The following is a 13,615-nucleotide window of genomic DNA, read 5'->3' as shown; positions in this document are numbered from 1 at the left end:
CAAATCCTAATCAAATAGTAATTAACAAAGTATCTCCACCAAGAAGACTAACTAAGAAGTCAAATCCAAACCCAAATAGGTAACACAACCCTAATTTATTACATCATCCTAATTTTGAGCCAAAAACCCAACAATCTATATGTCAAAACGATCTCCTCGTCGGACCCTTTATTCCTGACCACGAAAGAGAATGTCGGGTGACGCAAACTGACTCTGTAGAGTGCCTATAAATATACCTCATGGCCTTCACCATAGTTAAGCCCAGAACACCCCAGACTTAGGCATCAAGGCCTCCACGAGAACCACCACCCCCCCCCCCCCCGGTGGGGGGAGCGCTTGGACTCAGTGTTTCTTAGTCTTTGGCCTATGCAGGTTTCACTCCACGGCGGGTCAAAATCTGCTCCAACAACTACTAATTGTTTAGATAAATACGTATAAAATAAAAAGAAAACTAATGAAAAAAACTTGAAAACTTTGAGTTTTAACGATAAAAACAAAATAAATGATAAAGTGAATAGTATCATGATTGACTTTTTAGTGTAAAAATGTGGTTTTTCGTTAAAATGAACAATACCAGAAACTTTTCGTTAAAGTTTTCTAAAATAAATGAAAATAACATAAAATTGTATGGCTGTATAGGACGTTTAGGCCTTCGTCCTCTTGGACCTTGCATGAAATTTTTGGGCCCTAACAAAGGAGGAAATACTATCATCTTCGATTACAAATGATACTAGACTACAGATATATATACATCATACTGATATGATCCACATTACAACTTTGTCGCTACAATAAACAAGATGTGTCCCTCCTCAATCACACCCCACCCCCCCCGGCGACGATAAACTACCAACTGCACAACCTAACGCGAGCTTAAATCCTAGCCTAAGGAACCAATATTTTAAGAACAAAAAAGATTCTTTTGAGAAAATACCTACTGAAGGAAAAGAATATTCCCAATTTTCAATCGAGCATCAGACAAACTAAACTGTAAAGCCTTTTCAACAATATCTGCCTTTCCTATGTAAGATATTAGAACTCTGATTTCATGAGTTTTACTCGAGGTCCTATGTAGACGTTGTCAAAAGGCTTTGCCTGTTCCACATGGATATAATCCCTTGTCTTAAGCACCTGCAAAAGAGTGAGTAGAACCACAAGTGAAAGATTATTAAGCATTTCAAACTACACACCCACAATTTGGACAAGTAGGCTAAAGTATAGCAAAACAGAGTATTAAACTTAATGGCTACTCAAACCCTATTTTAGTAGTATTTACATGGGATAAATGAGAGATGATGAGGGCGCCGAGGAAGAATGGTGAGAGGGTTGTGGAACAAATGCATAGGGTATGGTACACAGTTCTAAGTCGTTTTCCCTAAAAACCTATAAACTGAACACAGTTCTAAGTTGTTTTCCCTTTCAAGTTTTTGTTTCATACCTGATCCTTCATTTCACCCTCCTCCCACCTATCACCCTTTGTCCCTCTTTTCCCCCATCTCTCTCTCTATCTCTAGCACAAAAATAAACTAAAAACAAAGTTTTATCAAATGGGCCTAAACTAGTTAGACAGGAAATTATTTCCCAAATACTTTTCCAGAATACATATGATAAAAGATAAAAATTAAAAGCTTAAAGCCTTCCATTGGTAGTTAGTATCTTCCTTCTCTTGTAAAATTAATGATGTTACATAAAAGGCTGCCTCATGGATTGCTGCTGCTCTAACCTATCTTTAAAGTTTTTGCTTTAGCTCTTTCAGGACATGCTTTTGGAGTTCCCAACATTGTACTACATTCTATATATGCATGTGTGTGTGTGTGTATATATATATATATATATATATAGAGAGAGAGAGAGAGAGAGAGAGAGAGAGAGAGAGAGAACACGCTACATCCTCATTAATGAAGTCTTCTGACTAATTTAGCAGATCACCCAGATATAAGAAAACCACAGCATAGCATTCAATTATAACACTTACCAATGTTTCAAAAAACATCCTTGATGCTTCCTTTCGAGTTTTACCATTTAATAAACTGTCCATGCCAAGAAACTTTTTCCCATGCACAGGTTCCTTATAAAGTAAAGTCTGGAGATACTTAGCAACAGCCCTATAAGAAAATCAAGAGTTGGGTCTTAATAATAATAGAAAACTGATAGTAGAATGATAACAAATAATTGAAAATCATCATCACAAAAGAACAATCAGCAATTTTAACTTAGGAACTGTGACTAAAGGAATTGTATAGCATAGGAATTATGAAAAACACCTATTTACAAGTGCACAACCATTTTCTCGAAGTGGAGAGAGAGAGGGTTTACGGTTTTTCCATTTAAAAATTCTTAAATCAAAATATAGCAAATTATTTCATATTGTAAGGCTTCAAAACATAAACTTGTCAGTATCACCTTCAACGAGGTCATGCAAACCAGAAAAAGCAATTCCACTGACTTACAATAAAATGAAATTAGCAGCATGCATTAAACATAGAACTGACCATATTAAGTACACATACCTGGTGCGGGAAGACCATCCACTATTCTCAAGAAGACGAGTATCTCCAGCGCATGGCATGTCATCGACATCTTCAGCTATTTCATCATCATCTACATTCAAAAATTCTGAGAACAACAATAAAATATGTTATTCAAAGGAACTCAACAATAAAATATGTTATTCAAAGGAACTCCAGCACATAAGTGCAGGGGCAAAAGAGTATTTTACTTTAAATATATGTGTAGACACTAGTACAAGAACACACATAGTCATCAATTATGCATGCACAGACAAATCTTCATTTATCCTTTAGGTGTTTCACAGCATTTAGTTGTAGCTAAAGTCCAACAAAGTTGAGAAAGGAGTTTGGAAGGGCCAAAAACGTACAAAGAGTGCATTCATAAATGCATAAATAGTTCTGTGTAATGTGGATAGTCCGTGTACACCAAATCTTCATACTAATAGGTTCTAAGCAGGATACATAAGAAAAAAGACAGGCCAAGAGATATAAATAAGAAGTCAAGAAGGCAGGAAGAAGAAAAGGTCAACCTGTATCATCTCCAAAAGCTACATCTTCATAATCCTGCACAATATAGCCAAAATGTGAAGTTAAAAACACATATTGAACTTTACAGAGAGACAATGCCTATAAAACAAAATGACATGATGCAGAAAAGAGCCCTGTTTCCAGAAGACAATGCCTATCCACAAGGCAAAAACATATATAGTTTAGGAACAGCATTACAATGTCACTTCATCTTTTTCTAGTCATTATTAGGGAACTTAAATCAAACAATTCTCAATGAATCCAGGGTAAAATATGGCAATCATAAAATGAAAAGGAAGGCTGGGAAAGTAGTTTTGACAGGCAAGGGAATGGAGCAAATACTTGTTTGAAGAATAAAGGTTTATTTAGTTCTAACGGAAATAGGGCATCACCGGCATGAGGGTGTACCATTGTAACAATTAAACAAGGCCAAATATATACGTACATGTGCACAAAATGTTTGTCCCCAAGAAAAAAAAAAAGAACACATGCATTGGGTTTCCTTTGTCCTTTTTAAAGGCTTACATTCAAATAACTCTTTTTTTTTATATAAGAGATGTTCCAAATTATTTTCAGAACCAACAAGAAAGAATGTTAACAACTTACACCACGATCTTCTGGAAGGGGGTCTGCAGTGACTTCTGCATCAATACCACTATGTGGACCAACCTCCCGGCAACCTAGATTTTCCTTACCATTCCAGGAAGCATTCTCGTTGTCTTCACCGTGAATACAATAAGAGTTTGGGTTGTCATCACAATGCAAGTTTTCCTCCAGGACCTCAGTTTCATTCACAGTATGTTGCTTGCTGTTTTCAATTTCTCCCACAGATTGATCAGTTGAAAAACGAAGGTTTTTGCATTCCCCAGTTGCAAGCGTAACATTTACACTGTCGGTAAGTTCAGATGCACCTATCTGAACATCTGCTCTGATTTCGACACTGCGGTCAACAACTTCAATGGCATCAACTTCTTTCTGGATACTTGACTCCACTATCAATGCGTCCACCCCCATGGGTTCGGCGTCCAACTTATTGTCCAGTGACCCGAATAATGCATCGATCTGCAGTGACGCATTTTCCTCAGTTTTATCCGTAAGCCTTGACTGGACGTTAACTTCAGCTGACACCTTGTAAATATCTTCTAAAACAGGATCAGCAACTTCAAAATTTTCTTTGTCAATTTCCATTTCAGCTATATCTCCCAAGGGTTCATGTTTGGAAGTATTAAGTTCTTCCAAGTCACTGATCCTTTGTTCTTCAGCATCAATATGGTGAGACCTTAGGTTATGATCTTCCTTCTGGTTTTCATCCTCAATGTCAGCAGGCTGTGCTGCTGTGTCATCTCTCGCTATTAAAGGTTCAGTGCTTCGAAGGGGTTCAATTTCTTTAGTAGCATTTGGCTCCAGAGAGGATGCTACATCCTTCAATGGCTCCATAGAGGCATTGTTTTGATCATTTTCAGAAACCCGGGTTGTACTCGGATCAAATGCTTCAGTGTGCAGATATATCAGTTCCGCCGACATGCCTGACAAACATCAAACGAATTCAGGTGGCTTGTAAAGATTTTGTGAAGTATATCAATCATTCACATGGCTACCAGTATTCCTAAATAAACCAATAAATGATAGGCAGTAATTGTATACACGCACATCTAATTATATTTAACTTACCAGTAAATATGGGTTCAGTGAAAATTGCATCTTCCAAAAATTGTCGCTGAATAATTGAAATTTCTGGGCGAGTACAAGGAGCCTTTTTTCGCACACGACGTATGTCTTCAGTATTTGTCAACTGCTGGCGTATTTGACTTCAGAAAACCAGCAGGCAAGTAGTTAGCATTGAGAGAGAGAGAGAGAGAGAGAGAGAGAGAGAGAGAGAGAGAGAGAGAGAGAGAGAGAGAGAGAATAATGTAGTATGCAACAACTTATACAATCAGATAGGCCTAGCATGCTTAGTATGTTTATTTTCATCTCAAAAATTTACAGAGTATCTAAAGTAAATTACTAGTCAGTCAGGTCCCACTCTGCTACAACTACCAAATAATATATACTTTTAAGGAACAAAATGCCAAATTCTCATGGAAAAACAGCCCCCCCCCCCCAAAAAAAACCAAAAAAACAAATTAGTTTCTATATGCAGCTATAATCTCAATTATACAAATTTAGTAGTATAGGCTTTTTATAGTCTTAAAACAAGAAAACTTTATTTTCAAAAGGAAGCACTTTTCTTATGCTTGATCAAAATTAGTTGGTGTCCGTTATCACATACTCGCCATGCAAAACCATTGTATCATCCATTAGCACTTTCCTCTTTGAAGAGGTACCGCGGACAGCAGTTCTTGAGCGTTTTGTGCACATTATTTGAAGTGCAGGCGGAGTGGGTTTCATTTTTAGAACTGAAGACCTTCTTCCAACTGAAGCAACAAAAAAAATTTAGTTCAGTCTTCATCATATAGCCTTATAACTCTATCAAACAAAGATTCAGGGAAAAAAAAAGATAAATGCCAGAATGATCTATCAACACAAATGACATGTAGAAATTTCTGATGGCATGAAGAAAGAACCCATTTGATACCTAAAATAGAAGACAATAAATCATCATCATCAGGGATAGATTCTGCGGTTCTCTCTTCTCGGGCCACCCCAAGTGATTCAACTGAATTTAAACTCTGCACTGTCATTGTACTTTCTGTGGAACTACGTTTTTTCCCTGATATGAATTTAATCCCATCACCATCACCAGCATCCCCAACTATGACTTCTTTTTCAGGCGTAGTTTCCACTATAAAATCACTTGGTTTAGAAGTGAACCCCTCTGGTACAGAGAGCAACTTTTCAGGTGCAGGCAAGTTAGAAGCGGCAGATCTATCCAAGTTCTCCAATTGAGTCTCCAAAGATGTTGCATTGTCCAATGAACTTGGCACTACAACCTCAGATGGTAAGTTGCAAGGGACTTCCGAAATTTTATCGGTAGGAGATAGCATATCATGATGACTTGGGAGGGAGCTGCATGCCCGGAGCACAGGCACTTCAGCAGCTGCTGTGTCTTCATACATAACAGGCTTCAAAGGATCTGTAATGATAGGTGTGCATGATTCTCCCATATTATTAGCAATTTCAACATCATTCTGTATTTCAGGCTTTAAATATGTCTGTTGATACTCCAAATAATCCTCTGATACTCTCGGAAAGTTACTACTTGCACAGATCTTACGAGAAGGGTCGTCCAACTCAGATGTGACCTGGGAGCAGCTAGGAGATGCATCAGTTTCATCCAACCTAACTCCAGCAGGTTCTACATGTTGGTCATCCTTTTGATCTAGGCAGGGCATAAGTGGTTCATTGTTTATCACAATACCATTATGTATATCTTCCACCCTGTTTCGGCCATCCAATGCACCAACTGTCCCCTTTGAACATTCCAATACTGGAGAAAGGGGTTTAATTTGGTCATGCTCCTGTGGTTTTGCTTGTTTGATGTCTATATCGCCCAAATGATAGCCATTCACCTTGGTACTATCATCCCCACAACGCGGACCTGACATACTACCAGCATTTTCTGAGCTGCCCACGGATGCTAAGTTTGATAAATTATGGTCTTCAAAATCCAACTGATCATTGCAGGCCATAGGTTCCTGAACAGCAAACAGGTTTGGCTCTTCAAATAGTCCAGGAGTTGATGGAGCCTGAGCATATGTGACAAAATCAGTATTTGCAGCCAGGACTTCATTCTGTTCAAAAGGGATAAAAAAAAATATTCATCACTGAGGCAAGAATTGTATTATACATAATATTACATGAATCGCACCTCCGTCCACCCCTCAACAACAACGAAAAAAGAAACAGAATAGAACCTTGCTTACACATCGCAAATAACGAATAATTAGGACAAGACTTAAAACAGAAGAAAATAGGTGGTATTAATAGACCTGGCTTTCAATCCCATTCATTTGCATGGTTTCTGAAGTTCCAGGTATCCCCTCATACATATCATGCTTTTCCAAACGTGTTACTGATTGGCCCAATGTCTGAGGATCACCACTGAAATAGTAGAGAATGAATAGGGTCATCAGAAAAGTTGTAGTGTCCTAAGTGATTCCATGGATCAAGGAAATAAAGAAACCACACAACCATACACAACACCGCCCAACAGGGACCAACCTCATCAACATGAAAAAAATTCCAAAGAAACAAATAAATGCATTGAGGGCAAAAAAACCCAACTTTATTATTAAGTAGATAACAGCATACCACTCACAGTTTTCTTCTGCAGCTTAATGACGGGGAAAAAAATATACTTTGCTTAAAAATTAAAATAATAAATCACCACCACCATTCATACTGACAGATTATTGAATTCCCGATGGATAAATTACAAATTTCAGCGTTCAACTTTACCATGAAAATTGGAGCTAAAACATGAGAATCTACAAATCCTAACACTTCAAATTTGTAGTCTCAAATCCTGTGATTTAAAATTTATTGGATACTTCCAAGTTTACCTTATCCAAACCCACGATTATTATTTTTTCCATATATAATTAATCTTAAGGATATGGTGGTCAAAAAGAAGATGGGTGAAAGCAGAGGCTTTGTTTACTTGAAAAGAGGTAGAAACATAGGTCTAAACAATCCACCAAAGAAGTTTTTTTTTTTTTTTCAGATTCCAGCAAAGAAGTTGAGATGCTTTAATTCTAACTTATAGAATCCTCTTCGTGCAATCAAACAATGTGTGAAAGAATTAAAATTGTAACCCATGCTTGACACTTTTGAGATATAGAGTTTACTCTGAAATTCCATCATTCCCTTGAGCTGAAACCTTGCCAAAAAACAGGTCCTGTTTTCCATCATTCAAAAAACAATAGCATCTATAAGTGACATATATACATACGTGATATAATAGTTTTGTATTGTAGGAAACATAAACAGGTCCTGTTTTCCATCATTCAAAAAACAATAGCATCTATAAGTGACATATATACATACGTGATATAATAGTTTTGTATTGTAGGAAACTTAAAGATTATATTAGTGAGGTCTACAAAGGAAGTAAAATCAAAGTGGACCACAGCCCACGGAAAACAAGCCGCCATAAACAAGGTAAATGACAAATATATCACAGTTAAGCCTCTATATTCTTGCACAAGCAACACATAACACCAAAGAGCACCCAAAAAAACAATGAAAGCTACACATAGCCCAAAGGATTTGAAGACATTAAAAATTGGTGAAACCCTACAATTGAAAATCAGCCCAAGCTGGCTTTGTGATTATATAAGAGATTTAAACAAAGACATTAGAGAGACGGGCACGTATGGCTTCTTGAAGTGGTTATAAATTATATACAACAGTCAGTAAAAACCCACTAGCCCGCTTTTTACTTTGTCCAAGCCCATATGAGAATATGAGAGCTTGCACATGTGAACTTTAGCCACTCCAACCAACTTGAAGCATTCTAAGAAGGCTTTCGTTTTAGTCGGTGAGTGACACAGGTAATGCCAAACCCTATAACAATCAATTAGTGAAACCGTAGTAACAAATCAATAAAAACAGTGGCAGGCCATAATTTCACTGCAACAACACAAATTTTAAGTAAACCATGCATAAAGAGGAAAAAAAGACAAATTTTCCATGTAAGCAAAGGAAAGGAAGTCTTGTAATTCCATACTATTCAACTATCCAGTCCATTACCAAATTCTTCCACTTAAAAGTTAATACTACAAAGCAGGAACAAAATATTACCTCATCAAATTCCAGACCAATTTGAGAAGTATCGCCATCACCAAACCGCTCTGAAAATAAACCAGGAAATATTGGACATTTAACGTACATAAACATCATTAAGTTTTATCCTAACCATAAAATTTAATTCAATGTACAATCATATCACTCATGACAGTGAATTGATGAGTACTAACCATCCAATCCAAATTGAGATGTTGAGTAAACCACACCCTCCATTGTATCTTGGAGAGTTATTTGCTCCCTTGTACTGACATGATGGTCAACATAGTTACTGCAAAACAACTAAATGTTAAAACCAACACAAATACAAATCTTCATATCCAGCATCTCTACAGTGAACGCTTTAGTCCTAAACATAATTGAACATACTAACCCCTGAAAATTTTCATTATCTGGTAGCTCAAAATCATCAAGATCAAACGTCTCAGGCAAGGTTATGGAATGATACGGAGCAGTAGATTCTTCTGGAGGTAAATCGACTGCAGTGGAGCGAAAAGCTTGCTTTATCTTAAGCAAAGCCTCGCTACAATCATCAAACAGGTAATTCACCTTTCTAGAATATATCCTCACCACACCAAGCAGAAGATGGCTGGACAACCGGAGAGCAATCGGAACTTCAGGAAAAAGAATAGAATCTGTAACCAAAGATTGATCATCAGAGTTACATGAGTGGATAGATGAATTGGACATTAAGAGAGAGAGAGAGAGAGAGAGAGAGAGAGAGAGAGAGAGACTACAAATTGAAAAACAACTGAGATTACTGAGTGCAACTACATGCCCCATGAAATTTAATGCAAGAATAAGATCTAAAAGAATTTAAATGCATGAATTAACTAAAAGTGCTCTGCACTTAAAGAAATTTTCTTTTTCTTGAATTTTTCTTTTGGCCGAGAAGAATGAAACATTTAATTAGAAACAGTAAAAGATTGAAAGCAATAACTACTGATACAATTACACCATAACCATACATTATGACATGCATGATGCACCATAAGTCAAGTCTGTCTGATGAATTACAAAGCCTTAATTTATAGAACAAAAACCAAATAAGAAGCCCTGTGTAACTAAATTACTAAGACATCTAGCTTTGAAAACCCTAGAGATAATTATACCACGAGCATAAGCAAAGTTAACGCATCAGTAAAAATATTTGAGAACTAGAAAACCCTAAATTAAAATAATCCTGGTCTATTCTGCATCAGGTACACTTCTGGGCATCATTACGGCCTTCAGTTTCTTTAGAACTCATAAGTAGCTTTGCCACATCTGTTGATGCATTCGGTGAGTGAATTCAGTTTTTAGGTTTCTTAGCCCAGTGGAAATCTTATCCACTGCACTGTCCACCACCTGTTCTTTTAAAGAAGATCTGTTTTCTAGTGAATTAATAATAAAAATAACTGGGGAAGGAAATTCAGAAAAGAAGAAGAAAACGCAGCTCTTCTTGGAAATGTTTGTGGAGATTCCCTTTCAAATTTAACTCTTTTAGGTATGATGTGATTACACGCAAATATGGATTATATGTCAATACCATGGGATAATAACATTATGGTTAATGGCTCCCTGCAGAATAATATCAAGGATATTATTATTTAGTTTCCTATATCATCTATATTCCTATTTATTATGGAATTAAGATTATTTTCCTACTTGTAGATTTACAATCTTTCCTGTTTGTTGTATGATTAGGTTATTATAAATAGGTGCTTTGTTCTACTTCTTGTAGATTTACAATTCTTTCCTGTTTGTTGTATGATTAGGTTATTATAAATAGCTGCTTTGTAATTCAATATTGGTAGACTTGAATGATTGATTAAAAGGATTTTCTCCCTGTTTATCTTCTTTCCTCTAAATCTTTATTCTATCTTGATCTTCTTCTCCAGAGTCTATTCTAATCCTCTGTCTGATTCTTCTAAATTCTCTTCGGCCTATCCCTTTTCTGTCATCTAGCTCCAAACCCTAATTTCTGGTTACTCGCTCTACATCACTCCCATCGTTGTCCTTGGAAAGTCATTTCAGACCGCATGAGTTCATATTTCCTAATATTGGGTTGTGCAAATCATTTCCTCATCTTTATAGATAAATATAGAGTATGGTACTCTCGTAATGTATCCATGGCAGTGTAGGTTGGTTTTCTTTTCCATGGGTTGAAATCATAAGTTTCGTAGGGTCCCTTTGACAGAAAAATATATCCTTACAATCTGCTAGATCGAACAGAAGGTCTTGGAAACTTAGAGGTGAGACACTTGGTCTTGTGCAAGTCTTATTTCAGCAAGTTAAGTGATGAGCCATCTTCCAATGGTTAATCATCCTCCCGTGATTTGAAAGGTTAAAGTAGCTAAACATGGTCCTTTTCGTACTGAAAAGCTGTTGCATCCCAAAATGCCCTATGTTATCAAGGGGTTTCTGCTAGTTTTTCTTCTTCTGAGTATCAATCCTAGTGGTCATCCTCTACTAGATCGAAATCCAGAAAGAGTAAGAGTTCCGAAATGGGCAGGCATATTGTGATACCATGCAAAAACAATGCCTAATTTTGTATTATATCCCCCCTCCATGGGAAATGGTGTCTTGATTCATTGGGTAGCTTTTCCATGAAATTTTATTGCTGCTTTTTGCTAAAAATGAATGCAGATATGGCTTTTCAGCCTTATGGTTTGATTTGGAAAATCTAAAGAGCCCCGTAAAGTGAAAGTCTTTACTTAGATAGGGGCTCGTGGGAAGGTTAACACTTGCGACATGCTTCAAAAAAGAGGACCCAATTCTTTACATATGCTCTTAGTGGTGTATCCTTTGCAAGAATTGTCTATAATCTGCTGATTGCATCTTTTTACGCAGTCCAGAGGCTTTTAATCTATGGCTGCATTTGTTTAGGGAGTTCGCGATTAATTGGGTTGTATCCAGAGGTTGTTCTTCTTTTATGTCAGTGAAGCAAAATTTACCTGCAGAGGTTTGGTTATGTTCTAGGTAATATGGATGGAAAGAAATAGGATAATATATGAGGATTTTGCAGGCAGTAGAGGAGAGAAGTTATGGGATGAAGTTCGCTTAAGGTTTTCGCTATGGGATTAGGTTTCTACAAAATATAAAGATTTATCCTTCTGAGTTATTTGGCTTGATCAGAATGGTGCAATAGTTAGCCTTATAGAGTTTTCGTAACTGTTTCAAATTCAGAGGGACTTTATTTGTTGTCTCAGAAAGGTGCAATAGTTAGCCTTATAGAGTTTTCGTAACTGTTTCAAATTCAGAGGGACTTTATTTGTTGTCTCGATTTTGCATTCTGTTTTTTGTTGTGGACAACCACTTGTGTAAATTAAACTTCGTCTCTTTCTCAATTATGGCAGTTCGTGGAATACAGTTTTGTGGCTATTGTTTGGTGGTTTGGATTAAAATTTGAAAGAAAACAATGATTTATCAAAAATAAAAAGTGTGGGAGGATGTGTAGTTCCTAGCGGATAAACACATTTGGAGCATTCTTGTAGGCTTTATTATCTCTAAATCTAGGGACAAACAAAATTTTCTTTATTCATGCAGATTCTATTTTCTCCAGGTTAGCTGTTCTGTAATCATTGTATTGCTATCTGTACATTTGGTTTCCACTGTTGTAGTTGTATTATTTCTGTTTCTTTTAAAGGAAAATTTTTCCAGCGTTTACAAAATTCAACCAATTCATAATTCAAGCTGAAAAATTGCTGCTATCATTTTCCCATATTTTCTCGAAAGAAGAAATCATAAAAACATGGAGCACACAAGGTAAAAAAAATGAGAACTGACCTACGGAGACGCCAATATCGGTGTCGGCGACCTGATTCTTGCGAAGCTTGCGCTCCAAATGTGCCGCTATCCATATCGTTCCAAGAGGACCTTTCTTGGCCAATATAAACTGAGAATAAAACATTTCTCTCTGTTTTTTTTTTACTTCTCACCAGATTACATACAACAATCTTTCTATACAGGTACAGGCGAAGCAAACCCCCAATTTTTACGCCAGCCAACCCAGAGTTAAGAACATCAAAAGGAAAAATACTAAATTTACATGACAAGACTTAACCTCCAAAACCTAAAAACTTCAATCGTCTCCTCAACCTAACAGTGAGGATTTAGGAAAATCCCAAATTAACAAACAAGAAAACCCTAACAAGCCATAGCGCTATTCTACCCTTTCAGAAAGCCCAACACTTATCATCCGCGACTATTTGGCCAAGAATTTGGAGCTTTGGGAGAAAGAGATACAGGAACTTAAAGTAGTTGGAGTTGACGAAGCGTAGCTAAATTGGAGTTGGAACTTTGAAACCTAGGCGTCGTAAAACGACGCTGTGTAGATACATAGACAAAATTATACAGCTTGAAGTTGGATTTGCAAAGGTGCCAAGGAATGAGTTTGACCCAGTGAGTCAGAGATCGGACCGAGTCGAAGCGTTTATGGAGAGAGACTGTGTGGAACAGAAGAGAGGTAGCGCCTCTGGATTTTCGAACTTGGTTATGTCATGGTGTGGGTTGGTACACCTTTGGTGATGGATTTTGGATTTTGGATTTTGGATTTTAGGGATCAAATAGAGCGGAGCACCAAAAACGAAAGTACGTGGAACAGTATTTTCTCTCGTTCGAAATGACTTTACCGTCTTAAATTTACACCATGTTTGTCCATGAAAATACACTTAGAATTTAAGTAAATGCCAAAACTTATAAAATTGACATACATTAACGGGTTTATTCAATTGGGAATTTGAGAGATTTTAATAGATTTATAAATTCATGGATTTTTAAGGAGTTTAACTTATTTGTAGAGATTCCATATAAAATTTTGATTCAATTCCCTCGAAATTTTATGGGAAGAT

The 13,615-nt window shown here is 36.7% G+C and overlaps 1 protein-coding gene across 2 annotated transcripts; it reads right to left on the bottom strand.

Annotated features, from left to right (window-relative positions):
- Positions 1 to 581: 581 nt before the first annotated feature.
- LOC139189964 (sister chromatid cohesion 1 protein 4-like) lies at positions 582 to 13,415 on the bottom strand. Of its 2 annotated transcripts, none has more exons than XM_070809347.1 (14): positions 12,552 to 13,415; positions 9,157 to 9,418; positions 8,957 to 9,054; positions 8,781 to 8,830; positions 7,826 to 7,875; positions 6,968 to 7,079; positions 5,614 to 6,769; positions 5,308 to 5,452; positions 4,710 to 4,846; positions 3,645 to 4,564; positions 3,041 to 3,074; positions 2,511 to 2,616; positions 1,976 to 2,105; positions 582 to 1,131 (listed from the first exon to the last, which is right to left on the bottom strand). In XM_070809347.1, the coding sequence occupies exons 1-14, from the start codon at positions 12,673 to 12,675 to the stop codon at positions 1,033 to 1,035; spliced, it is 3,423 nt and encodes a 1,140-aa protein (XP_070665448.1). In that variant the 5' UTR covers positions 12,676 to 13,415; the 3' UTR covers positions 582 to 1,032. The 2 variants fall into 2 exon arrangements, with proteins under 2 accessions (XP_070665448.1, XP_070665449.1); XM_070809348.1 differs by having other exon boundaries at positions 5,614 to 6,724; positions 12,552 to 13,315.
- Positions 13,416 to 13,615: the final 200 nt, after the last annotated feature.

Source organism: Malus domestica, chromosome 12, assembly GCF_042453785.1.
Source record: "Malus domestica chromosome 12, GDT2T_hap1".
In the NCBI taxonomy this organism is placed as follows: Eukaryota; Viridiplantae; Streptophyta; class Magnoliopsida; order Rosales; family Rosaceae; genus Malus; species Malus domestica.
The sequence above is the reverse complement of the archived record's forward strand: the minus strand, read 5'-3'. Positions and strand labels throughout refer to the sequence as shown.